This window comes from Montipora foliosa, chromosome 7 (assembly GCF_036669935.1).
Source record: "Montipora foliosa isolate CH-2021 chromosome 7, ASM3666993v2, whole genome shotgun sequence".
NCBI classification, from domain to species: Eukaryota; Metazoa; Cnidaria; class Anthozoa; order Scleractinia; family Acroporidae; genus Montipora; species Montipora foliosa.
Genome location: NC_090875.1, coordinates 24,130,808 through 24,156,951, shown reverse-complemented (window position 1 = coordinate 24,156,951; position 26,144 = coordinate 24,130,808). Strand labels below are relative to the sequence as shown.

The 26,144-nt window shown below is 39.1% G+C and overlaps 2 protein-coding genes across 2 annotated transcripts in view; one reads left to right on the top strand and one right to left on the bottom strand.

Annotated features, from left to right (window-relative positions):
- The window catches only part of LOC138011478 (cyclin-D-binding Myb-like transcription factor 1), a 30,151-nt gene extending 25,164 nt beyond the window's left edge, over positions 1 to 4,987 (bottom strand). Inside the window, exons 1-2 of the mRNA XM_068858488.1 lie at positions 4,960 to 4,987; positions 3,998 to 4,064 (exon numbers count right to left, since the gene is read on the bottom strand). The gene's annotated coding sequence lies outside the window, so the exon portion shown is untranslated. The remainder of the gene's footprint in view (positions 1 to 3,997; positions 4,065 to 4,959) is intronic.
- LOC138011477 (early endosome antigen 1-like) overlaps positions 1 to 25,478 on the top strand; it is a 40,442-nt gene extending 14,964 nt beyond the window's left edge. The window contains 31 exon segments of the mRNA XM_068858487.1: positions 92 to 174; positions 951 to 1,044; positions 1,750 to 1,803; positions 1,875 to 1,976; positions 2,550 to 2,678; positions 3,266 to 3,400; positions 4,270 to 4,398; positions 4,803 to 4,937; positions 5,059 to 5,157; positions 5,695 to 5,784; positions 6,324 to 6,383; positions 6,510 to 6,617; positions 7,416 to 7,463; positions 7,595 to 7,654; positions 8,632 to 8,700; positions 9,005 to 9,094; positions 9,324 to 9,407; positions 9,870 to 9,932; positions 11,572 to 11,680; positions 11,799 to 11,887; positions 12,451 to 12,503; positions 14,398 to 14,467; positions 14,548 to 14,643; positions 15,037 to 15,126; positions 15,821 to 16,025; positions 16,439 to 16,493; positions 17,432 to 17,552; positions 19,776 to 19,874; positions 20,575 to 20,594; positions 22,284 to 22,395; positions 23,648 to 25,478. Coding sequence (XP_068714588.1) covers positions 92 to 174; positions 951 to 1,044; positions 1,750 to 1,803; positions 1,875 to 1,976; positions 2,550 to 2,678; positions 3,266 to 3,400; positions 4,270 to 4,398; positions 4,803 to 4,937; positions 5,059 to 5,157; positions 5,695 to 5,784; positions 6,324 to 6,383; positions 6,510 to 6,617; positions 7,416 to 7,463; positions 7,595 to 7,654; positions 8,632 to 8,700; positions 9,005 to 9,094; positions 9,324 to 9,407; positions 9,870 to 9,932; positions 11,572 to 11,680; positions 11,799 to 11,887; positions 12,451 to 12,503; positions 14,398 to 14,467; positions 14,548 to 14,643; positions 15,037 to 15,126; positions 15,821 to 16,025; positions 16,439 to 16,493; positions 17,432 to 17,552; positions 19,776 to 19,874; positions 20,575 to 20,594; positions 22,284 to 22,395; positions 23,648 to 23,683 — 2,787 coding nt within the window. The 3' untranslated portion in view covers positions 23,684 to 25,478.
- The last annotated feature ends 666 nt before the right edge of the window (positions 25,479 to 26,144 follow it).

The window sequence follows — 26,144 nt, the reverse complement described above, 5'->3', positions numbered from 1 at the left end:
AGGAAGCACTGACTAGAGAGGGGTTCTTCTCTGAAGTGAATTCACCCTAAATATGAAAAATTCAAGGTTTTTAAATTTTATTATTTTACAGGTCACACTCAGGGAAAATTCTAATCAACAAGTGCGAAGCTTGCAAAACCAGTTAGAAGAGGAACAGAGGCAATCTCAAAATAGGTTAGAGTGTGGCCAAGAGATAAATTATCATTAAAATAAGGCCTTCTTATTGGATAACAAGCAGAATATACCATGAAAAACAAGGGCTCAAAAAAGTACAAATTTAAATGGAGAGGAACACATTTAAATGGAGATGTGTTCATGTCTAATATAAATTCTTTTTTTGAACTATGAAACTTTATTTTTGCAAAACTCTTCAAAACTGTAAAGTCTTCAAAACTGTAACATTTTGGAGTTATTAGACACCCTTGTCATGTAAATGAATGGAAAAACTAATTATGCAGATTGTGCATCTGACTGGAATGAAAAGAAATACACATAGTGGTTATTTTCCTTGGTTCTTCCATTCGTTTCCTTTTCAGTGGTATCGTGACACGTCCATGAAGGTTACAAAGGAGTTCCTGATGATGACTTTGTGAATGTTGTTTTGCTAGATGTTTATAGGCTCAATCTCCAGCGGTTTTGGGAGTGTGGTCTGCGTCGTTTGTCCATGACGTAGCACCTGTCGCAATTATATTTTGTATTCAGCCAATTGTATTTTGTACTTGGCAGGCAGGCGACTTTCTGATTGGTGGAAAATACGATAGGCTGGAACAGTGATCCAGCCTTGATGTGCGCAGAGGAACGTGGGCGCTCAAAACGGCTGGTCAATCGATCCTAATATGTTTACTGATTAAGTTTCTTCTGTGTTATGACTAGGTCCAATTAATAATTATTACCACAATACAGTCACCGCTATTTTTAATTGTTTTTACCTCTATTATTGTGTTGAACAGAGAATCATTGGTTAAAGATCTTGAAAGTAATCTCCAACAAAAGAAGGAAGATGTTGCCAGATTTGAAGAGGAACGAACAGATCTTATTGCAAAGGTTCAAGGCACACACTTTGTAACTTATTATACTAGTTATATTGTATCCTTGACTAAGTACTCAAAAACTAAAAAAAAAGTCTGCTACGAGCCTAGAAAGCCCATCAGGCCGGCACATATCTCCGGTTTCTGTAGCATGAAGCGACTAGTATTTCTATTCCCCTCTGGATGGGATTCCAGTCCATCGCAGTGTTACCCCCAGCATTAGATTCGCTGCTACCCATTTATACACCTGGACTCGGTTGTTCGAAAGCCGATTAACTTAATCCAGGATTAGGGTAAACTTTTGTTTCATGTTTTCAACTTTTTGGTGAAAGTTTCTTTTGCTTATTTTTGTTTTTCAAGATTGACTTCTTCTATTTTAAAGTTTTGTCGAATATCAGTGTTGAACAGCATTTGGGAGTAGAGAAATAAACTCCTTGCTTAATTTTAAATCTAGGATTAGCGTTAATCGGCTTTTGAACAACCGGGTCCTGGGTGGAGAGAGGCACCATGAGAGTGAAGTGTCTTGCCCAAGAACACAACACAATGTCCCCGGCCAGGACCCGACCACGGACCACTTGATCTGGAGTCAAGCACACTAACCAAAGGATCACACTATAATTTTCTGAGTTGTTGAAAAACATTAATAATTTGTTTAATAACTTGCAAGATATCCCAAAATGGTGTTTGACATTATCTATATATATTTTTTCTTCATTTTAAGATTGAAGCTGGTGGTGGAACTGAAACTGTTATTAATCAACTAAAGCTAGAAAAGGTAAACAGATGTAATTCTAGAATTATGGATGTGAAAGAAGTAGAAACTGATCTCTTATCTTCAAATTATAGGAGAGCTGCCAAGTGCGGCTGGGGCAAGTGGAAACGTCACTTCAAACTCAAGCACAGGAACATTCAACGAAGATTGAAGAAATGTACAAGGAGCAGAATAAGGTCTGGTGGTTAGCAGAGGGAAAATGGCAAAGGGTCAAACACTAATCGTTTGTGACTGACTATTCACATAGACTTTAGAACAAGAGGTGAAAAAGGAAGGTTCTCAGAATAAACTACATGTAGTATCCTGTAAGTGAGATAACATTCTGGGCGATTGAGGACCCATTAACAAATTGATTGGACAAGCTACATCTAAGCATCTTTGGTTGGTTTAAAATCATTTTGTTAGGAGAGTAAGGATTGCACTGTTGGTTAGTGTGCAGCCATCTGTGCAAGAGGTCCTGAATTCAATCCCTAGTGACCCACATCCTTGCTTCGACTTCTTTCCATTCTGTCTAGCTTCAGGTAGCTTTAAATACCCTTAAAACGGAGCACTGATGGAAAGAGGGTAAAGGTAAAGGAACTTCCGATATTAAATAAGGAAAATGAATGGCTTGGTCGATATGTAATGTGAGGCATTGATTACCTATTTATCTTCTTTGTTTATTTAACTCCTGTTAAAGTCTTTGAGTATTGCTGTTACACACAGGTGTTGCAACTAATTGCCTCATTTTATATTGATACACCACACAGGTTGAAGAAGAGTTGGCCAGAGCAAAAGACCATTCTGTTAAACTGGAAAATTCCGTCAGGGATCTTACATCGCTTTGTAGCAGTTCTTCACAACAATTAGAAGAGTTAAAAAAGGAACTCAAGGAGAAAGTAAGTTGGAGGATATTTTATGTCACAACAGCAGTTTTTAATACCCTTTGGAGTAGTGATGTAACCTCTTGAAAGCATCTTATGGAATAAAAATAGGGGTATGGTAGTGGGGGGATGGTGATGTGTCGGCCGATTTGTTGGTGGGATTGGATTTGTTACCATTACCAAAATTAAGTAATTTCTGAGAGATATGTCTAGAAATACACCCTATTGGATTCACTCTGATTTTGATAAGTGTCGAAAATTGTTCACTTCAATTGGCACAATCCACTACTTCAACATATTTTATGTGCTGAAACAGCTCTTGGGACATTGTGATTGCTTATTCTTTCTTACTGCTACTGTAATTTCTACAAGATTGTAACTGCTGCATGACTTCTGTGCCATTATATATGTCGTCTACTATTTGTTGTAATATCATATAATTTTATGCTTTGAGTCATTGGTCTCGTGGGAGAACAATTAAGTCAGTTTATGTAAATGCCTAGTGTATTGTATTGCTAATTATTTATTAAACCACTTTGTACTTTCTTGTCCAGACATTACAAATATGTTAATATTGTTTTTCTTTGACATTCTAATCGCAGAATGAAAGTCTTGTTGCCCTTGAAGCTGCCAAGGCTGCTGAAAAATCTGTGTTGGATGAGCAAGTACGAGTTTCACAGGAGACTTTACAGGAAAAGCTTCAAGAGCTGAGTGCTATTCAGCAACAAAATGCAAAGGTAAATATATAATATACATGGTAGTACCTCTTCGAGCACTACCTAAATTTGAGGGCTATGGGATATGAGGTTATCATATCTTTTGACTTAAAGCATGCCACAAAGTCGAGTCGGCTATACTGTCTGTTAAAAGTGGGTAATAGTATAGATTATAGATTGCTCAGGAATGTATAGCTAATTAGGGATGCACATCAACATTAATGTGGCCATCTAGCATTACTCCTTAAGTAAGCATAAACAGTTAAAATGACCCTAACCTAAATAAGTTGGACTGATTTTTATCAAAATCGGTGTGCATCTCATTCATTGTCTTCATGCGCAAAATTCTTGGCCTTGGTTGTTCAAGAGATGGATAGTGTTATCCACTAGATAAATCACTGGTCTGCAGATAAGGGCTATCAAAGTTTGCCCTAAACCCAATCCTTTACATACTGGTAGATAAGTACTGTAGGAGAGGTTGTGTGTAAGTGGGGCACTTAATTTGAAGTACTGGGTAAACTCTCTACTGTGGGGTTTTGCCCTATTTTTCCCTTTCAACGTAGTAGTTGAAGCGATAAAATAAGTAAGTGTTTGCGATCATTACAGAACACGACTTACCGACAGATTGCTGACAGGTCACTGACAGGTTACCAACAGACGGCCGACTGTCGGCTGACACTTCAGTCTGCAACATAACGAAAACTGTCAGCCAACTGTCAGCCGACAAACAACCAACAGTTGGCCAACAGACGACCAACAGTCGGCTGACTGTTGGCCAACTGTATCTTTTGGGAACTGTTCTTCACTTTTACTGTTTTAACAACAAACTGGATGCTGGAAAGGTTTTAATTAGTAACTGTTTCTGGTGAATACATTTTACCCTTTTTAAGCTCAAAGACGATAATGATGGCTTCAGGGAAAAGCAGTCTAATCTCGAACTTCAGATAAAGGCATCAGAGATGGAAATCGAAACCCAAGCAAAGAGATGTGCACAATTGGAAGGGGAAATAAAAGGAAAGGTGTGTAATTTTTTAACCACACATAACATTATTTTGACTTTCCAGACAGGTGTAAGGCACCTGTGGGAAGGAGTATCACAGGAGTTCTTGTACATGTAGCTCAATGGGTAGAGCATCCCACTGATGTTACAGAGGTCATAGTTGTGAATCCTGCCTTGGACTCTGATTTTCAGCTGTCTTTTCACCCATTGCCAAGCAACTGGTCTTGACTATCATTTTTCTTGCAGGCACATTACACCTCTAACCCATTAACACCTCAAACTCCATAGAATGCCCCCAGTTGACGAGTAAAATTGTCTTGCGACAGAGTGAAATCTGTGAAGTCTCACTCCCAGGGGTCAATAGCTTATACATGTAATAGTATAGTTGTATATGTAACTAACAGAAGTTTGTCATTCGTGTAGGTTGAAGTGATGACTTTGCTGCAACAAGAAAAATCCTCTGAGAAAATGACACTTGAAAAACAGATAGAAGATGCACAGAAAGCTTTAGACAAGAAGGAAAAGGAATCCCTGTCGTTACAAGTGGAAATGCAACAGGTACATGACTGTATAAACTCACTGAAGTTGTGGACACACTCTTTTGTCTCTGTGATGACTCTAAAACAGAAAATATTTTTACTTTTTACTTTTTAAAGAAACATTATTCATCAATTTGTAGGCAAAAGAAAAATTGTCTATGCAAGTTAAATCATTGGAAACAGAGAAGGAACGACTTCTGTTGAACCTGACTTCTACCAGTACATTGTTGGAGGAGAAGGTGAGTCACCTATTGTTTCTGTCATGGGCAAGCTTTTTGTGTTTTGTATCTGGTCATTATTCTGGAGAGACCTGAAGAAACATGTAGAATATCATACATGTATGAGTTCCGTGTATTGTTCTCTGGTTTGCCTTTTGCATGTGTTCTACAATAGTGTTCAGTGAACATTTGTTTCTCTCCCCCTTTGAATGTGATAGGCTGGACTGAGTTTTTCGAATCAGGGTCATGAGTTTTCAACAAATCTAATGCCTTTACATTTAATGAGTTCAGTAACTTTGGGGCATGATGCCCAACAAGTTTGCCAAGCAGAAAGGTCTCTGATGAGTCCCTTGGTCGAGATGAAACGAGCTTCATAAGACTAACCACGAACAATGTATTTTCACAAGTAAATGTCAAATTTATTGTCAATAACTTTGCTTCATACTATTTACCCCAGATGTAACTTTAAGAGGAGTAATTAATTATTGTTTAGTCCTTTTAAAGCAAAGAACTGAGAAGGAATATAATTTATTTTGTTCCTTTTTTGTTTGTAACCAGGAAAAATTATTGGCTAACCAGGAATCAGCTACCCAAGAAGCAGGCAAAGAGATTATATCACTAAAAGAACAATTGGCAGCTGTTAAATTAGTAAGTATATTTTCTACTCGATAATAGATGTATGTGTTTCACTTTTCATTTTATTTACTTGAACTTGTATTGTTCAGTAGACAACTTCAACTGTTCCTTGTGGAAATTTACCTCTACTGTCAGAGTTTTCTTTTTAGATGGACCCTGTTTTGAATAAGATTACTTCATACAGTGTATGCGAAGTTGGCTTATCTTTGAGCTGCACTGTATATATCGGCTTTCTAGAGCCAATAAAAAAGTTATTCTTAACAATTATATTTTTAGCTGCAACTCGCCTGTGTCTCTCATTTCACTTTGCGTTTCCGCGAATTCCGCAAAGTGTTACGGCAAAGAAGTTCTTGCGCTTTAAGCATGCAACTGCAAAGAAGTTCTTGTGTTTTCAGGACTCAAGAGCAACTGACCCGCAATTAGCCGCAAGAAGTTGCCTGGCTTGCGGACGCAAAAAGAAGTTCTTGTGCGTGCATTATTTTTGGGCTGTACTGTATCACTTACTGCAAAAGTACTACTTACTTTGCATGGGATGTTAAATCCTTTTATAGTCATTGAAAGAAAAGACTGACCAGTTAGCAAATGCTTTAGAGCAACACCAACAGCAAAAGGTTAGTGCTTATATGAATTCCCCTTTTTTGCATGCTGATGAACTATTTTTCTTGCGACTTTGATGTCTTAAATACGTGGATCTAGAGGGATTGATACATGTAAATTCCTTTTCTTTTTGTGTTTAGCAAGTTTTGGAGTCAAAGATGTCTGAGTTAGAGAGCTCTTACAAAAACCAGATATCAGAGTTAATGGATACACTGAAGAATATCAAAGAAAAATTAACTGATAAAGAGGTAATCTTTTCTGCAGTTTTCTACACTGGATGATGGCTATTCACTCTCAATTGAAAAGTCATTTTATTCAGTTTCTACCCAGTCAGTGTTAACGAGTGAAAATATGATGGACTGCCTTTCAGGTACCCAGGGGTTCAATAATAGGGACAATAATAATAATAATAATAATACCAACTTTATTCATTTAATTCAATGAAAGGGAAGGATACCAGAGGTTATCCCTATCAAGGGTATCCGCCCGCAGCCGGATGTAATTGACTGAGAGTCGATTTTGATGAAGGAGAAAAACTGGAGTACCCCGAGAAAAACCCTCAGAGTCAGATTGATCGACTGAAACTCAGCCCACATACGACCCGAGGCCAGGATTGAACCTGGGTCACAGAGGTGGGAGTGCACGGTTGATAACCGCTAAACCACCTTAACTCCCCAGGACTCCCCGGGACCTTTAGATTGGGGGACGAGGGCCACTACTATTTAGATTTTTCTGTACTAAGCATGTGCATAAGGTTTTTCGTCCAATATTTTTCGAAGTGCACTTGCTCAGAACGGAAAACTCGTACTCGTAGTTGAAATAAATCACTTATATACCACTTCCCTGAAATAACTCACATACCTCTGTGAGAATTATGGGTCACAATCATGCACACTTGTACATTTTTTGAGTGGTTGAAAGATGTATCTTGGGGGTTTGAGGAGGTTCTCAGCTTCACGTGGCCCTCTGAAGGTATTGCTTTTAGAGTTTCCAGTCTTGAAGTCTGTTAATTTTCTAATTAATTTAAGTCCTATTATTTTTTGCAGGAATTGTGTAGCAAACAAGTCCAAGAGCAACAGCTACTACAAGAGAAGGTTCACTTTGTTTTTTGCTTGTGGCAATTTGTTTTTGACTTTATATTTTCAGCTTGTTATTCAGCACTGTTTTTTTTTGCACTGTTTTATGTAGAATGCATCATTTCAAGGTGATCTTTATAATTCCTCAGATCCAGAAGCTTGAAAAGGAGAAATCTTCCTTGGAGGAAGCTATGCAGGAACTTGGACAGGTCAGGAATTTTACTCTCCCTTTCCATCATAAGAACAGTGTTAGTAAAAAGAAACATCTAAATGGTAAAAACTTCATCTTTGGATAGGGTGAATTTTAAGACTTTTTCGTTGATTCTGACAGAAAGGTTAAAGTTTCCTTAAGTGAAGTGTACCTGTTGCTGGTAAAATCTGTTTTCAGGTTGAATCCGCTTTTACCCGAGTTGAATTGGTGATCTTCATTTTACCTACTGTAGGTTGAATACATACTCAGATGAATGGAAGAAACTTTCTTGGAACCGAAATTAAGCCTAGAGAAAAAATTAGGGTCAGGTTAGGATCAGTTTTGGTTATTATACGTGGATATCAATTGACTTATTATAGGAAACTAAATAATGATGAGAAGTCTGGTGTGTTGAGCATGTTCGTCGTTGTAGTGTAGTGGTGAAGACACAGGACTATAGATCTGGAGGGCCAGAGTTCGAGAACTGGTAAATGCATAGTACAGTTCTTTGATCCCTTGCCATGTTGTAATGTTGACAAGTGTATGAATACAAAAACTAATAGGATGATCTAAAACATAAAGATGTGTTGAGAAGGGTAAGACAGTGCTTGAGGGAAGGTAAAGGTGTTTACAGTCATTTTTGTGGGGTTGATAGCTGCTTTAATCAAATGAGGATCACCAATTTAACCTAGGTAAAAACGGATTCAACCTGAGAACGGATTTGACCGACAACATACCCGCTGCTACCAGTAAAATCTCCTCAAGAGCAATTAGGAATTTGGACCAGTTCATAACTGGTTACATCTTTCTTATGTATTGTACATTTTGGTATTGTTAACTGTAACAATACATGACATTTATTATTGCTTACGTTGTTCTTGGACTGCATATTATTATTTTAAAACCTGACCCTTGAAACCAGTAATAAGTGGATGCATTTAATCTATCACTGGTAAATAATCTTATTGTTAATAGTTTGTCATCTGTTTCAAACAGGCTCACCAAGAACGCATTACCGCCTTGGAAACAGATTACAGCAGCAAGGAAGGAAAACTTAAAGAAAAGGTTGGTGTTGCAATACAACATTCTTTTTAACAAACATTCATAACCATTTACATTTTTATTATTTTTCAAGTCACGCTTTTTATTCAAATTTTCTCATCGCTTTCTTATCATTCATTTTACCCGTCGAAGACTGCAGTTCAGGCAGTCGAAAGCTTGTAGTTTTCAATCATTTTAGCCAGAGATCGTTTTTTCAGTTTCAACTATGTTTCACCCTGGCTGCGGTCCTTCAATATTTTAGAGAAATTGTAACATTTATTTCCAAAAGTGTACATCTAATGATAATTCTTTTGCACCTATTTTAAAGATAGAGGAGCAGGAAAAGATTACTGGTGTGATGAAAACTTCACTGGAACAAAAGGATGGAAGAATGAATGAAATGCAAAGAAAAATTGAAGTATGAAACTACTGAGTGATCCTTTACATTGAGATTCTGATTTTTGAGTCTGCATGAAACAGAAGAGTAATCAATCAAAGCACTTCAATGACATTCCATTGTCCTGAGAAGTGATTACCAGTGGTGTATGTTATTTGTACAATGTGGTTCAAACTTTGGGCAGTACTTCCTGTGTTATTTCCTGTAGAACACTTTTAGTATGGTACATAATCGAGTTGTCTCTTCACAGGTTCTTGAGGAAGAACTTAAAAAGCAATGTGAGAGTTGTAAAAACTATGAAGCACAACTTTGTAAACTTCAGGTCGCTTCCAAGGTAACTACATTTCTGTCTCCCTTTGTCTGACCTGTTACCTCTAAGATAATTCTGGAATGTCGTCATTTACAATAGTGTATCCTCTCACATGTATATGTGTGTAAGGTAAAGGTAAAGTCTGCTACAAGCCTAGAGGGCCCATCACTCGGGCGCTTATCTCCGGTTTCTGTAACATGAAGTGACTAGGAGTATTTCTACTCCCCCCTGGATGGGATGCCAGTCCATCGCAGGGTTACTCCCAGCATTAGATTCACCGGCACCCATTTATACACCTGGGTGGAGAGAGGCACTGTGAGAGTAAAGTGTCTTGCCCAAGAACACAACACAATGTCCCCGGCCAGGACCCGAACCCGGACCACTCGATCCGGAGTCAAGCACACTGACCATGAGGCCACCATGCCTCCCACTGTATATGTGCATCCCTCTAAACTAAGGTGAACGTTTCCTGTTTTCTGTTGATAGGAGGAGCAAGAAAACATAAGTCGTCTTGAGAAAGATCTTAAGGATGCTCAAGGTGATATCAAGGTGAAAAAAGTGTTATAGGCTTTGTTTGTAAGGCTAATCCCAGAGGTTGGAGGAACATCTGTTGCTGGTAAAATCCGTTTTCAGGTTGAATCCGCTTTTACCCAAGTTAAATTGGTGATCTTCATTTTACCTACTGTAGGTTGAATATGTACTCAGATGAATGGGAGAAACTTTCTTGGAACCTAAATTAAGCCTAGAGAAAAAATTAGGGTCAGGTTAGGATCAGTTTTGGTTATTATACGTGGATATCAATTGACTTATTATAGGAAAATAAATAATAATGAGAAGTCTGGTGTGTTGAGCATGTTCGTCATTGTAGTGTAGTGGGGAAGACACAGGACTATAGATCTGGAGGGCCAGAGTTCGAGAACCAGTAAATGCATAGTACAGTTCTTTGATCCCTTGCCATGTTGTAATGTTGACAAGTGTATGAATACAAAAACTAATAGGATGATCTAAAACATAAAGATGTGTTGAGAAGGGTAAGACAGTGCTTGAGGGAAGGTAAAGGTGTTTACAGTCATTTTTGTGGGGTTGATAGCTGCTTTAATCAAATGAGGATCACCAATTTAACCTAGGTAAAAACGGATTCGACCTGAGAACGGATTTGACCGACAACACACCCACTCTTGAGATGTGTGGATGTGTGCAAGGATATGAATACCTTAGCACCAGTGAAACGTTCACATTGTAGTTTATTGTGTGTTGTATCTGTAGTTGAAACATGTTTACTCAGCATTATTGCTGTCATTCGACATCTTATCTTATGGTTTTTTATCTTCACATAACTTAATTTCCACACTAAACAAATGAGAGGTTTGTAAAATTTTCTTGATGGATGATTTTATTTTATTGTGAAAAACCTGAAAATCTGGCACCCAATGAAGAGTCCTTCCAGTAATTGCAAACTGCTTTCTCAACAAGAATCTTTCACCATAAGTTATCACTGTTGATAAAGATGACAGAGTAAGCTTCTCCTTAGCATTATATTAGTGTTCATATAGTTTACAAATGAAAAAAAAACATTATAAGTCCTGGCATGGCAGATGATCATCGGTGAGACTACCAGGATCCCTCTCCTGTCTAGTCCAGAAATGGATCAACCCAAAAATTCTTTCTTAGAGGATGACATCTTGTCCACTGTTCAAAGCCTTAGCAAGTTTGAAACAATAATTATTATTTACAGTCGTCTGCTCTTCGGCCACTGGTGGACCACGCACAGGGTTGCCATGCGGGAGGTCGTGAGTTCGACTCCGGCCGGACCAACACCCCGGGGCTTTAAATAACTGAGGAGAAAGTGCTGCCTTTGTAATAACATCCGCAAATGGTTAGACTTTCAAGTCTTCTTGAATAAGGACTGTAAACTGTAGGCCCCGTCTCACACATATCTTTGAAGTTCATAAGTTCCCTTAAAGAAACCACACACTATTCGAGAAGTGTAGGGGATGAAGTTCCTGGTGTTGTGGTTGTCCTTCATGAGTGTATGGGTGGGTGGGTATAGCAGGTCCGCATCAGCTGTATAGCTGCCAATACTTCAACCTGCTCGAACAAATAAATAGCAAACAAACAATGATAATGATAGGGCTTGTTGGATTAGTAGTTTATCAAAGGAGATCATAATTATTTTGTTTATATTCAGGACCTTGAAAGCCAGGTCACGGCCGGAGAAGAGGAACTGGCTCTTTCTAAAAGACAAGCAGAAGAAACCGAAGGCAATCTGAGGCAGACAGTGGAACAACTTAATGAAGAAAGTATTTTTAGATCTTCATTTTGTAAAACTAATTATAGCTCTTAGAAGTATCAGGATTAAAGTAAAGAAATGAAAATTTGCCATAGGTAATAGCCCTTTTATCTGTCCTTTTTAGGCAAAGAATTTATTAGAAACACAAGTTTTTAATCTTGATAGTGAACTGAAGGCCGAACGAGAGCAGTTAGAGAAAAACAAGAAAGAAAAGGTATGTTTCTTCAAGCATTATCATCAGACGGCTGCATTGCAGTCGACCACAAGTTGTATCCAGGAATTTCGATCGGCCGCCATGGTAGCAATTGCGTCTGGGCTGAAGCCACCATCCAAGTCCCCCAGCAGTCTCTGCACATAGGTCAGATAGCTGGTTTTCCGCCGGCCTGGGTACTTTTTACCATATGGTGGAGTGTAGAGGGTTGCATACAGCTGTATCTTCTACGTGGCACGTCTGTTGCCATTCTGAGAGTGTCCAAGAAAACGTAGCTGTCGCTGCCTGACTTTGTTCATGAGGGGCTGTTTATTTGTCAGACTGTATATCTATGCATTTCTCACATGGTCAAGGTGTTTGATGCTCATCATGACTCTGATGTTGTGGTAGTGGTAGTGGTAGTGGTAGTGGTGGTGTTGATGTGACTGAAATCTAACCTTTTTAAATTAGTGAACGTAGTCCATTGCTCTTCTCCCTTAGAGTGCAACATTTTTTCCCAATGGCTTTATTCTATAATTTGGTTCATTGATCCTTCCCTGTTGCCTTATTTTTGTTCTTTGGTATAGAGTTCTCTTGAACAAGAATTAGAGAATCAGAGAGAAACTTTCAATGGACTAAGGTACGTACAGAAAAGCTAGAACATGTAGCTTAAGGTATCAGAGGGATGTATAGCATTACTGAGGTGCTTTAGCGAGGGCGTATTCTGAAATTGCTCCTCGGCTTGATTCTAGAATACCCCCTCACTTACATTCAACTTAAAAACCTGGCACCGCAGTCCCCCAGTGCCAGATAGAATTTATAAATTCAATGACTGACACCGCAGTCCTGCAGTCCTACAATTGCAATGCTTCGTGGTCTTTTGTCACAAAATCGCCTTGCGTCACGCTCTGACACGCTCGTTTCAGTGATTACCCGTTTTGCATATGGTTTTCGCTTGAATAAAAATGACAAATTACTGTGCATTTATATACCTAGTTCCTTAAATGTGGCGTCAACAACATTCCTTCGTTCTAGCTTTCATTTTACAGTTCTGTTAACTACGCTCTTTTCGAAATAGCACGCGTTTCCTGATTAATCCTAAGCGCTCGTTTCCGTGACTCGTTTCAGTCACACTACGAGACAGCACTTTTCACAAACACTTCGTCACACCACGGGACTGCCTACAAACACGCAATTCACTACGGGACTGCGGACCGCGGTATCTGAACATTACTGAATTGCTTTAGTGAGGGGTTAGGGGTTAGGGTTTATTTTCTTCTTTGGTGACTTGCTACGGTCGGAAAAGGTCGCACTGAGCACCAAGGAACAACGGTGTCTCTTAATAAAAAATCAATACCAGTGGTAGTGCTGAAATTCTTTAATATCCCTTGAAGCACGTAAAATCAGAAACAGTCAGAGATCGGAAATGGATCAATAAACTTAAGAAAGGATTTACAAATACAGCATGTGCAAGTTAAGTTGACGGGCATTCTAGAATCTACCCATATTTTAGCAGCGTTTTATCATTATGTTCGTAGCCGCTGTTTGTTTTATGTTTTTGAATAAGGTAAATGTTTAATTGAAGCGATTTTTGTGCTCATTTGTGTAAGGTGCCCCCAGAAATTTTGTCCAGGATTGTAGTTCCCACAAGTCTCCTATAGGAGAACATCCTAACATTTGAAGGTTGGAGGTTTGACTCGTGCCAAGGAGCACTTTTTTTCCAAGTATCTCTGAGTCACCATTGAAGGAAAATACATGCTTTCATTGAATCTAATTTGGTTGAACATTTATCACCTTCTTCATTATAGCTGAAGATATAAAAAGGGTAAAAAAGAAGGGAACTTTAAGTGTCTCGTCTTCTAGCGCTGGAGCAGTAATTGAACACTAATTGGACACTGCAAACTGAAATCAACAAATCATTTGAGGAGAGGTGAAACCGGAGTAGCCGGAGAAAAACCTCTCGGTGCAGAGTAGAGAACCAACAAGCTCAACCCACCGTGACATGACGCCCAGTCTGGGAGTCGAACCCGGGCCACATAAGTTTAGTTTTATTTGGTGTATTCATTTTTTTTTTGTAATATTACTGTATAAAGATGATAGATTTGTAGTTCAGTTTTAATCTTTTAATTTTTTAAAAATAATATTTTATATTTACTTTACGATTATTTTGAAGTTAATTTTTGCGTTAGGAGCAGGCGTAGCTAATTTGGTTAGTGCGCGGCTTACGGAGCAAGAGGTTCGGTGACTTCAACATCTGTTTCGACTTTCCCCTGATCCGTGTAGCTATAGCTTTCAAAACCCGTAATATGGAGCACTGACAAAGGGAGGGAGGGGGGGGGGGGGGGGAAAAGGCGCATCGTCGGCTTCCGTTGATACCAGCCTCGTAGCTGAAGGAACTACCGATGTTAAACAAAGTCACTTTACCTTTACCTTTTACAAATTTTTAGTGCAGACGTTAGTATATACCATAAAATTCCAATTAAAACTGTCATGTGAAATTTATGACTGAACAGAAATGTTTTCTTTCATGTTAGAATTTCACTGCAAACAAGAATCGGAGAACTAGAAAAAAAACTTACTGCAGAAGAGGAAGCAAAAGAAAAGGTACCGTTTTATTATCAACCAACTACATTGACTCAAATTAAAGAAAATTTAGAGGCAAAGGTTTCTCTTCATTTTGCTAGGTGATTCAAGAAGCTCAAGAAAAGCAGCAACTTCTAATTAAGCAAAAGCTTGAGCTAGAAAATAACTTACAGAACAGTGAAAAAGATCTAAAAAAGGTAGGTACAAATAGAATAAGTCACATGAAATTTTAACCTCCCTTGTGGAAGAGCTACCTTCTGGTGTTGCAAGATGACCAAATGAGAGATTTTGTATGTTTACTGCGAATTGCCGTTTGCCTGAACCAGAAGCTCATGGCCTTGCATTGAAGCGTTTAACTGTGGTTCAGAGCTGGGGTTTTTGGAGTTTAAAATTTCCTTACTTGGATGTAACGTAGCTCGAGCATTTTCCCGCGCGTGCAGCTTCGACCTTATTTTTGTCCATATTTGGGCATAAAATTGGTGTCTTAAAATCGCCAGCTTTGTTTCAAGAAAGAGAGTTGCAAGTTACACGCCTCAAGGTCACGTGCTTCTGCCTGAACCAATAACAGGTTTTTCGTATCATTCTTAAAGGCTTTAGATGATCATGAAGAAACCAAAGAAGTATCCAAACGAGTTCAGTTGCTGCTTAAAGAGGAGACAGCGGCGGTTCAAACAAAACTGGTGAGAACTGATCAAACTCCTCGAGTGTGGGATTGAAAACTGTTAAATGGAGTTTCTACAGAGTCACCGCAGAAGAGGAGAAAAGATTCTTTAGGCACTTGAAGTCTCCTCTTGCGGTAAACTTTTTTTTTTTTTGGCGGCTGGTCTCTTGGTTCAACTCTTTATTGTATGAAAGAAAATAATATTTGAAGTGCGGGTTTGTATAGACGAAAGACAGAAGTAATCCTCTTACTTATCTGGACAATTTGTCTCTCATAGACACCTGAAATTTTTAGGCAGCTTTAATGTGAACCGAACCTATGATCTCTGCAAAGAGGTTACTCTTTATTGTGAGCTAACGTTACCCTTAAAAAGAAAAGCATACAGCCCTCACTGCCTTTCTCATCTAAATCCTTCTGTCCTGTCTGGTTTCTGTGAGAAATATTTCCTTGTCACTTTTGCTAGTTATCACCACTTAACTCAGTTTTACGTATTTTTTGCTACTGTACTAACCTCGCATAGGGGTGTAAATTTCGGATTTTTTTTCTCACTTGGAGTGTTCTGAGCAAAACGCCATCACATGTAGCCGAGAAGGTCTCGTTTTAGGGTTGCACGAGAAGAAATATAAAAATGTTATTAGAATTGCTTTCCAGTGATCAATAGTTTCGGCGGATTTAACAATTATGCATGGGCTTTCATTATACTCTGTTTTCAGGCAAATGAAACACAAGAGCATGAAGAACTCAAGAAGATCAAGGAGCAAACTGAAGCCAGACTCAATATTCAGATTTCGTCTTTGACAGAAAACCTTAGTGCTGCAAGAGCTGAAGCAGAAAAACTCCAACAAGAGACGAGGGCGACTGAAGAGAAGCTTACTGAGGCCGAAAAACGAAATGATGATTTGAAAGGAGAGATGACCGGTGAGTGACCGCTAGTAAATAGTTTCAACATATAGTGTATTCGTCATCGTGTTTAATTGTAGGTGTGTAAAATCTAGCGATGAAAAGTTAAACTTCCGACGTTTCGGCGAAATGAAATGAATATGAATACCCTTGAAATGAATATGTGAGTTCATAGCAGATATAAAATACAGATTCAATCCTTGCTAAAGTGTTTGTCTAGCTCTTTTTCACTTATGCAAATTTGGAGTATTTTATATCTGTTATGAACTCGCATATTCATTTCCAACTCCTTGATAATGGTGTCATGAGGTCGCCTAAACGTCGGAGTTTAACTTTTTATCGCTGGTTTTTATATGTCTGTGTTTCCCAAAATCATTATTAATTAGAATTTTGTGTTTAATTGTTTTCTTTTAATTACCTGTTTCCTTTAGTTTTGGAAGCAACTATTCAAAATAATTTGGATGAAAGGAGAAAACTGCTAGAGAGGTTTGTCATTTGAGTATCAGTTTAGTTGTGAAGGTTAGTCGTGATTTCCTTTTGGCAAGATAAAAGCATCTTATTTCCCCAATATTCTAAGGGAGGAAGTCAGTTCCAGTTTGAAGAGCCCTCGAGCAATCTATCAGTGGGTGGTTCTCAAGAGACACAGATAACAATAGTGTAATGTACAAACCCAAGATGCTAATGGTAGCGATGACGTAACCAATAGACCTTTTTACCGATGGTTATGACTAAAATGGATACTCCAAAATAAGGTGGAACAATTCGTGACACATATACAAGTGTAACATTTGGTGACGTTAAGTGGCAACCCCAGTGTTAACTCTGTTTAGGCAGAAAATAACTGCTGGGTTAGGCATTGATCTCTAGTAATTAGGTCTAAGCACCGACTCGAAATGGTTACCGTTCATAAATTGTTCTTGTGACGCTATATTTAAACTTAGTAAAACTTTAGTAAGATCGTTTTGTACTTTATATATTCAAAACTAAATGTCTTACCTTAATTTTGGAGTATGCATTCTAGTCACAACCTTGACCGACACGGCGGCCATTTTGAATTTCATTGTTTCAAATACCTGTTACGTGATTCTCAGGGGGCAAATGTATACTAATTTGCCCCCCCTGAGAATCCCATAACAGCTATTTGAAACAATGGAATTCAAAATGGCCGCTGTATATATTGGTAAAAAAAAGTCTATTGTTGCTAGATTGGATGTCTCGCGTGATCAGCTGCCAAGTTGTTTAACCGAAACAAGGAAAGGTGTTTCCATACGAATGGGGCTGGAGTCTGGACACCAACAAGGCTGTCATGACGTCATGTGAAAAGCAGCGACTAGGAAGCTTCTTTTTGACAAGAATATTCAAAAATTGAAGCATGAGACCTTGCATTCATATCTGAATTTAATTTTGTTTTCATTGTTGATAAGATGTGTGGCAGGAGACGAGGCTTTAGAAAAGCAGAAAAAAGAGAATGCTGATCTCAAAAAGAAAATGGAAAATGCACAAGCCGCCATGATGGAATTAACACAAGAAAACCAGTCGCTACAGGTAAGATTTCTGCCTCGTGAACACCAGCATGTTTCTCCTTCATTAAGGACGGTGCCTACTAATTCAAAGGTATTTTTGCGTGGATTATGAATAAGCGGGAAAAGAAGATCTTAACAAGTGTTATGAAATCCAAAGATAAAAAAAATTAGGATAGCGTGCCCGAATTTTCCTAAAATAATTGATCAACAGTATTCTTTTAGCAAAGAAATGTATGGCGTTCTTTTCCAAATTGAAGGTTAATTATCTCTGAAAAATGCACGGTTACCCCCAATTTTCTTTTTGGATACCAAGAGCACTTGCTAAGTTCTGCTTTCTTCGTATAGTTTTAAACCTTTCAAAAATATCCCTGTATTAGTAAGCACCACCCATATAGGAAACCCGAGTATCTCGAGATGCTCAAATTGTATGCGCAATAACATGATATTGTATTGGGTCTCACTGTCTGTCGAAACATCAGCTTTTGAATTTCTTTACCATGGTCAATTTACAATATCAACCGAGTTGATAAATCCATTTGTTTGTTTCACTTCCCCACCAACGCAGCACCGGGTAAAGAAAACCCCTTTATCCATATTCGGCTTGATAGCGAGGCATTGAGGACCAAAACAATTCTGGGGTTTTACATGACGTCACGGTCGTCATGTTGGTCTTCCCGAACAATGAAACGGCGGCCATGTTGGTGTCTCGATCCAATCCTCCGGCGATTGAACTCCACTGTTATGCTAACGTTTTCTTTTGTCTTCGATAAAAACATGGCTGTTGATTACGTGAGTGAAACCTAAGGATAGAAACAAGTTGGAATGAATGTGAAAAATATAGTTATATCATCCACTTTCCTTTGTCTTTGTCCTCTAAACCTCTCTTTCAAGTTGAATTAATATATCGAAGATGGCCCATTAGCTGACCCATCAGGCAGCAAAGCAGTTTCAGCTGTTACTTCAGTTCGGGGATTACGTCTGTCAGTCGGTCATTTAGTTCATTAGCCAGTCACTTAGGCGATTAACCATTCATTCAGTGATCCATCCTTCCATCCTTTCCGGTTCACAAATCTGGACAGTGACTCAGTCAGTTAGTCGGCATCCAATTAGCCTGTTAGTCACTCAATCGGTCAGTCAGCAGTGCTCGAAATTAGCTGTCGTCCCAGATGACCAGAAAGTTTACCGGGCGACTAGTTCTTGGTAAAGTTGGTTGCCCGAAGCAAAAACAACGCACAACCCGGTCAAAAATAGGGAAAGGAATTACATAAGCTGGTCGGCTTTCTATTGACAGTGTGCGATAGTAGTGTGAAATTAACAATAATTAATTTGCCGCAGTTGAGCGTTTTCCCGTGTTTTGAATATCTGTGGATTTTACAAAACATTTTCAGTGATGAAATGATATGTGAAATGGATCATATATGAACTGCGGATATGAAATCAAGTGAAGCTATGATCCTCGCAGTTATGAAAAATTCAGGACTTGAACGGGGTTTGAACCCGTGACCTCGCGATACCGGTGCGACGCTCTAACCAACTGAGTTGTGAAGGGGGTTTGAACCTGTGACATACTTCATAACTCAGATGGTTAAAGCGTCGCAACGGTATCGCGAGGTCACGGGTTCAAACCCCGTTCAAGTCCTGAATTTTTCAGGCTTCTCTACGCAATTGCAAAAAATGCGTTCATAACTGCGAGGATCATAGCTTCACTTGAAAACATTGTCAGGTAGGAAAATTCAAGAGACATTGTCTCAAACATGTAGCGGGCGATGGAGATTCAGACTTAAAAAAAAACAACAACAAGCGCACACTTAAAACTATGGGATACTCATGCTCCAACGCCATGTGACTGCATCTCAAAACGGGGTGCAGGTTTCCTAATGGGCAACTAAGCATTTATCAGGGCAGCCAAATTTACGGGTTTAGTTGCCCGGCTTTGTTTTTTAATTTTGAGCACTGGACAGTCAGCCAGCCAGCCATTTACTTGTTCAGTCTGGTCTGGTTGGTCTGTCAGCCAGGCGGGTGGTCAATCAACAGATATCCGAATGACAGGGTCGTGTCGTACCTCATAGAACGGGCTTCAGGATGGGCGAAAGAGAACGATAGAAAAAACAAAAAACAACGGATTAAGCACAGAAACAATAGGAAGTACGTCACTATACAGCCAATGAATATAGTTTTCAGCAAGTGGTACGACCCTACCCGGGTGAATGACAGGGTGCATTGAATATATTTATTTTTATTTCAGATTCTAAATACTCAAAAGAACGCACGGAGATGGGAAAGCGATACTGACGTGACAGCTTGTAATGGGTGTGAAAAACTATTCTCGCTTTCCATTAGAAAGGTTGGTTATGAATCTTCTTGTTATTTGTCGCATTCTTTTACTTGATATCATTAATGGAACCCATTTAAAGGCCCATTTCCACCCCTGATGCAACGCAATCGTTTGTTATTGTTTTGAAAGTGGCGCGATTGTTGAATAGCGCATTCCAATTGGCTGACTATTTTGTCGCGCCAATTTCTCTGGTTCATGACACACGAAATTCATGCGCGGGGCGCAGTGCATTCAGGGTGTAAGCCATGGAACTTTAAGTGACATCACAATGCTGACACTTCCTTAGAATTTATTCAAGCACGACTGATTAATTATCCACGATGGTAATCAACAAAGTGCAGCACAGAGACGGAAGCCCTAAAAGATATTTTCTAGCGTGAGAAAAAGGGACTGGGGATGAAAAAAAAGAACGACAGATAACATTATATGACATATTACGGACACATTGCCATAAGGGGCTTTTTTATTGCACAAAATTATCACAGAGCTTGGTTGCGTCAACGGTTGATTGATAAATCATTTGCATGTTCCTAAGGCACCACGCCTTTTATAGTGCGTCTTCGTGTTTAACACCCCTGACCTGTTGGAAGAGCATTGGACTAACTACCATTCAGTTCTAGAGACACAGTACTGAGTGCACACGTCCCCAAACATTGGACTTTATTTCTAGCCTGATATTATTAATTTTCCCATGTGTGTTTTTTTTCAGCACCACTGTCGAAATTGCGGGTAATTATATTTCACTTCTTTGTTTGTTGTTAATTGTAACTCTATAGACCTCTTTCATAATGGCGGCCAAATAAAATATTCTTTTGTTTTAATGCTAATAAGCCCTACTAACCTCGCTATGACGAGCAAATTTCAAAAGAATATTTCTTTCAAAACGAGGCCAGTAGGTCTAATTAACATAAATACAAAAGAATGTAAAGTTGGTCGCCATTTATGAAAGTGATCTATGTAGAGATTCAGATGATTACATGAAAACTTGCGCGCAACTTAAACCTGGACTTGTTTGGTCTCCAAAACACTAAATCCGCGAGCTTTGCTTACAGTCAAGCTATCTCGCGCGTGACCAGTATCTACAAGCCTGAAATTAACATGGAATCTTGAAGGTTTTCCTGAAAGTTGCGACGAAAAATGCACAATGACTGAACAATAATTCATCAAACGCTTGAAAGAGTGTTCACTTTACAAACATCCTTTATTAAGAAAATATTTCACGGGAATTCAGAATCTCTAGAGCAAAGTTCAAAACTGGCGCGCAGATTTGAATACTCGGTTCAAATTTCAAAACAACTGGTCAAGCGTGACGTAGCTTGAATGTAACACATCCTCCCGCCGCCGTGAATCTTTGCACGGCATTTGCCTCTCGCGCCAACGATACCACCAGCTACCCAGGCTATGAATGTATTTGCTTCCTTTTTTTGTAACGGTCTTTAATTGATGTCCGCTAGATGTTGTGCAGGACTTAATAGAGAGCTTTAGATTCTAGGACGAGAACGACTACGAGTACGAGATTTTCTCATAAGACAACATTGAGCGCGCGCAAACCAGCGTCATCTTGGCGGGAAAAACTTGATGCCGTCCTCATTTTAGTACGAGGTTTTGAAAAAATGTCGTCGAATCAAAACTAGTCAACAACACGGTAGCAGTTTTGGCTTTTTTGATGAGCAAAAAGGCTCAAAAACCAGCAATAAGAATAACTGAGCAACCTATACAGCTAACAAAGAGTAAGATTAAAGTGCCCCTGTGACCAAAAAATCAATTCATATTTTTCTTTGGATTTCAAAACTATGTTAACAAAACACTAAGTGACCCACGTTTTAAGCCTTGATTTCAAAAAGACACCTCTTTATTTTAACTGTAATTTTCCTATTTAATGGTCCGCCATTACTAACATTATGTTCTTGAGAGAGCTGGATCGAGGAGAAAATGACTCACTAGTTTAAGAATGAAATACGTGTGTACGCCGCATAATTAATATGCAGCACGGGGGTTTTGGGCTTTCAGACTTTAAAACTCACGCTTTGCATATATAATAAGCTGCGTTCACACGCTGAAATTTTAAGCTAGTGAGCCTCTGACGTCACTTTTCCCTAGATCCAACCTCGGTCAGTTTTGAACGTGAGTAATGGCGGACCGTGAAATCCAAAACTTACTCTCAAAGTAAACGGCCTTTGGATAAATTTTGCCAGTCAGGTGTTAAGCAAACACATTTTCAAAATCTGAAGGAAAAAAGGAAGTGTTTTTTTTTATCACAGGGGCACTTTAAGCGTACGGGTTATAAATTTCCGTAGTATTTTCGCTAAAAACGGGCAGTCAAAACTCGTACTCGTTCTCGTCCTCGTCGTAGAATCTAAAGGTCCCTATTGACAGTTGAGGGAACACTTTGACCCATTTCTGTTGTCTCTTACACAGATTAATCTACTGCGGTGATTGTACTTCAAGAAATGCGCACATCACATCCAGCAAGAAACCCGTGAGAGTGTGTGACAAGTGTTTCGACGAAGTCACGTCAGGCACGGCTAGAGTAAGAAGTGATTCTTGTAATTATATTACTATACAGGTATTAGTATAGGAAATCGTATGAACGCGAATGCATTTCGTCATTTATGGGCACGAATGATGTTTTCAGAAGTTTCAAAACGTCGAGTCACAATAAATCACGAAATGCATTCGCTTTCATACGATTTTCATTTATTAGATGCGCAACAAGATTATTCCACGGTTGTTTCCATAGCAACTTCCGTATTGCACTTTATAACCCATTTATGCATTGGATATTCTATAGAGTATAGACGTAATAAGGGAACTTATCATTGGAGTATGACTTCTAATGCCGTTCGACACAGTACGAGCATAGGCTTGTGGGCCGGCAGACGGTTTTCAATCACGTGATGTGACGGCCATGTTGGCGCACAAAACTGAAGAGCAAATTATGGCTTATTCTTATAATAAGAGTCAAATTCCTAAGAGACATTTTTCTCTATTGTTCTTTGTACCAACATTGCTACTGTGACGTCAGGCGAAAACCATCTATTTGCTCAAAAATGCCTGTACTCACGGTCGAAATTTAACTCGAAGTTGAAGTTGTCGTTTGCATGTAAAAGGTAGTACAAAGGAAAATACTATGCTTATACGCTGTCGCGTAGGTAGAGCATGAACGTAGCGAGGCTGTTTGTTAAATTCTGGACCGCCAAACACAAAGCAGCCTTTCACAAATCCCTGCCTCCTTATCACCGAACAGACCGCCTGCTCCTTGCAAATTAAGTCAAGTATTCATCTTGAATAATAAGGTACATGTATTATCAGCAAACGCCAAAGAAAACAATAAAAACCAAGAGAAAATGAGGGGACAGAGAGGGAGGCTGAGGGCGTTGGCCGGGACATGTCTTGTCCACGAAAGTTATTTTTAGACGAGCGGAAGTCTTTGTTCTTCCGAGACGTTCGCTCGCAGTCTTGCCTCGCTCTCAGGTTCTTAGTGAAAAGAGAAAATGGCGGCGCACGTGGAAGGCTGATGAATATTTAAGTTCGTCATGTCTTTTCAAAATGCATGCGGACGTCTCTGAAGACAGGTTTCCGCTAGAACAAAGACTTCCGCTCGTCTAAAAATAACTTTCGTGGATATGACATATCCCAAGGGCTGGACCGGGAGCCTCCCTCTCTGTCCCCTCATTTTCTCTTATAAAAACATATTTATTGCTTTTCTGTAATGTCATGATCATCTCTAAATGAAATCCACAACTTTATTCGGCTCTTTGCGTTTTGTTTTCTTTCTTCAGTCATATTCTTTGAGTCCAAACCAAGGCTTCAGCTGAGGACACGCCAAGTAAATGTTGAAGTCATCGCGTCGCAAGGGTGAGGTGGGCAACACAGAAGGCCAGGCTCTCTGATGATGGGATTTTGTGAAAGTCTTATTTCAGCTTCACGAATTAGAATTTAGTTCTTCTTTACCTGTACGTGCTCCATTTCTAGTGTACAGTAAGGCATTCGTCAGAAAAGTTCAAGTCGCTAGTTACGCGAGTTTTTCAGAGGACATTCCGGGCTTACCTCGGTAAATGGCCTCTTGCAGTTAAACCGTAAATACTCAAGAAAACATGGCTTTTAAAAGGTTATCGATATATTTTTAAGTAAAAGTAATGGAAGAATCCGTCGTAATTTTGTATCATTTCAGATAAAGAAAAGCTTCAAGGTCTGTAGTATTTCCTTGGTATATTTTACTGAAAATGACACAACAAGTTAAGGGTCGCTATGTTTTTGCATTTGTGGAAGAAATTTAATCTTAATTAAATAAAATAAACTTCTGAGCGTTTTAAAGGCACTCTTTCAGACGGAGCAGATGAGATAGGTTGAATACCAATATTCAGTGCGAACTGATTGGTTGAATGTTTCAGTGCTAAGTACCATATTTGGAAACCCCTCGCTCTTGTTGTTCCAAATATGGTACTTAGCGAATTGAATATTCAGAAGCTTGTTTCCCAGCACACAAGGGGCCGTTACACGTTTCAACCCTTATGGGTTTCTGGTATAAGTCAATTCCAAGAGCTTCCCCCCCCCCCCCCCCCGGGCATTTGACTACATGTTTGTAATATTGTTCCTTACATTTTCTTATCTGACAATGTTTTGTAAAAGCCACAGATATTCAAAACACGGGAAAATTCTCAACTGCGGCAGATTATTATTATCATTAACTTCACACCGCTATCGGACATTCACAATAGAAAAGCAACAAGTAAGTCGGGTGCTGCTTGTGATTAATTCGTTTTCTATTTTTGGTTGCGTAGTCCATTGTTTTTATCCTCTTGAAACCACGGTAAACTTTCTGGTTGTCTGGGACGACCGCTAATTTCGAGCACTGCAGGCGTGAGGGCTCAAATCGCCATTTATGCAACCTTTTTGTAGCGAATCATCCCTTTAGAATTTTAGGGAAATAGAAACGTAGAATTTGGGATCTGCCCTCATCGTCGAGTATCACTAATCATAGCCGTGGAATTTATAGAATTGTATATCAGTAATGAAAAGAACGAATTAAAAAAAAAAAGAAATGTGAACTGTTGATACTGTATTGGATTACTGAAAAACAACAATTTTGTAGCAGTTAGGTTGATAAGGTCAATTGGCCCCACAGCTTATCGCAATACAATAGGCCATATCCGAGTTCATGTCTGCCTCCTCTTCAAAGCGAGTCTACGAGCGAAGTTTTTGTGATTGCAATTAGTCCTACTTTACATATGAAAGAAAACTAATTTTCATAAGAAAAACTTACCACTTTAGCTCGCTTTGATGAGCGAGCTAAAGTGGATGACATGAACTCGGAAATGATGTATCTTCTGCGTCATTTGGAATCAGGTCGCCGCCTTTTTTCCTAGTTAGTTAAGAACGTTGAACTGTAAAAACGTCTTTTCATCTTTACGAATCGATATAGACGAATGTTACCCCTGAAGAATACTGGAGTTCATTCCTCCTTGTCATACGTGAAACAGGTAAGTGTGTGCGGCGTCTCCTTTTTTTAAATTCACCGAGCAAATTGAAAAGTACTTTGTTTTTATCGTCAGGCAAACAAAGATGTCTATCAAAAAATATGAATGAACTGGAAACAATGCAGAACACCAAGGCTTAAAAGGTAAGATTTGATGCCGTAAACTTCAGATAATTTTTATTCTGGCAAAAGTCGCTTTCATAGTAGACTGTGAGCAATCTCTCTTTTGTTCTAAAACTGCTGAAACAAACGAGTACGTTGGACTTGCAAAATGGCTTTATCGCGGGTCGCAAATACAGCAGGCGTGTTTTTTAGCTCTAACCAACGACCACAGTATTTGCGAGACGCAGCTTCAGCAAATTTGAAAGTTCAACGATTTTAGAGCAAAAGAGAGACTACTCGCAGTCTACTTTCATAACGATAATTATCAGAGGCTGTAACTGCTCGTAATAAAGATCTCTGGTATAAAGCGTTTTCACTCACGTGACCAGCAGCCATATTGGATTACTGAAACAAAAGAAAGTATTTGCATAAAAATAGAGTTCAGTTCCCGGGGGATTAGTTTGGTACACCATCATGGCCGCCATTTCTTTGTTTTGGAACACCAACATGGCCACCGTGACGTCATGTGAAAACGCTCTATAGGTGGTTTGCAAATGCTGCGATGTACAATTGCTGGCGGACGAACAAAAGGAGCTAATGAGAGGTCTTTTGTTTTCGTCCACCAAGATGGCGGCGATGACGTAACGTGAAAACCACCTCTTGACGAAACTGATTTTAGAAGCACAAGTTTTAAATAC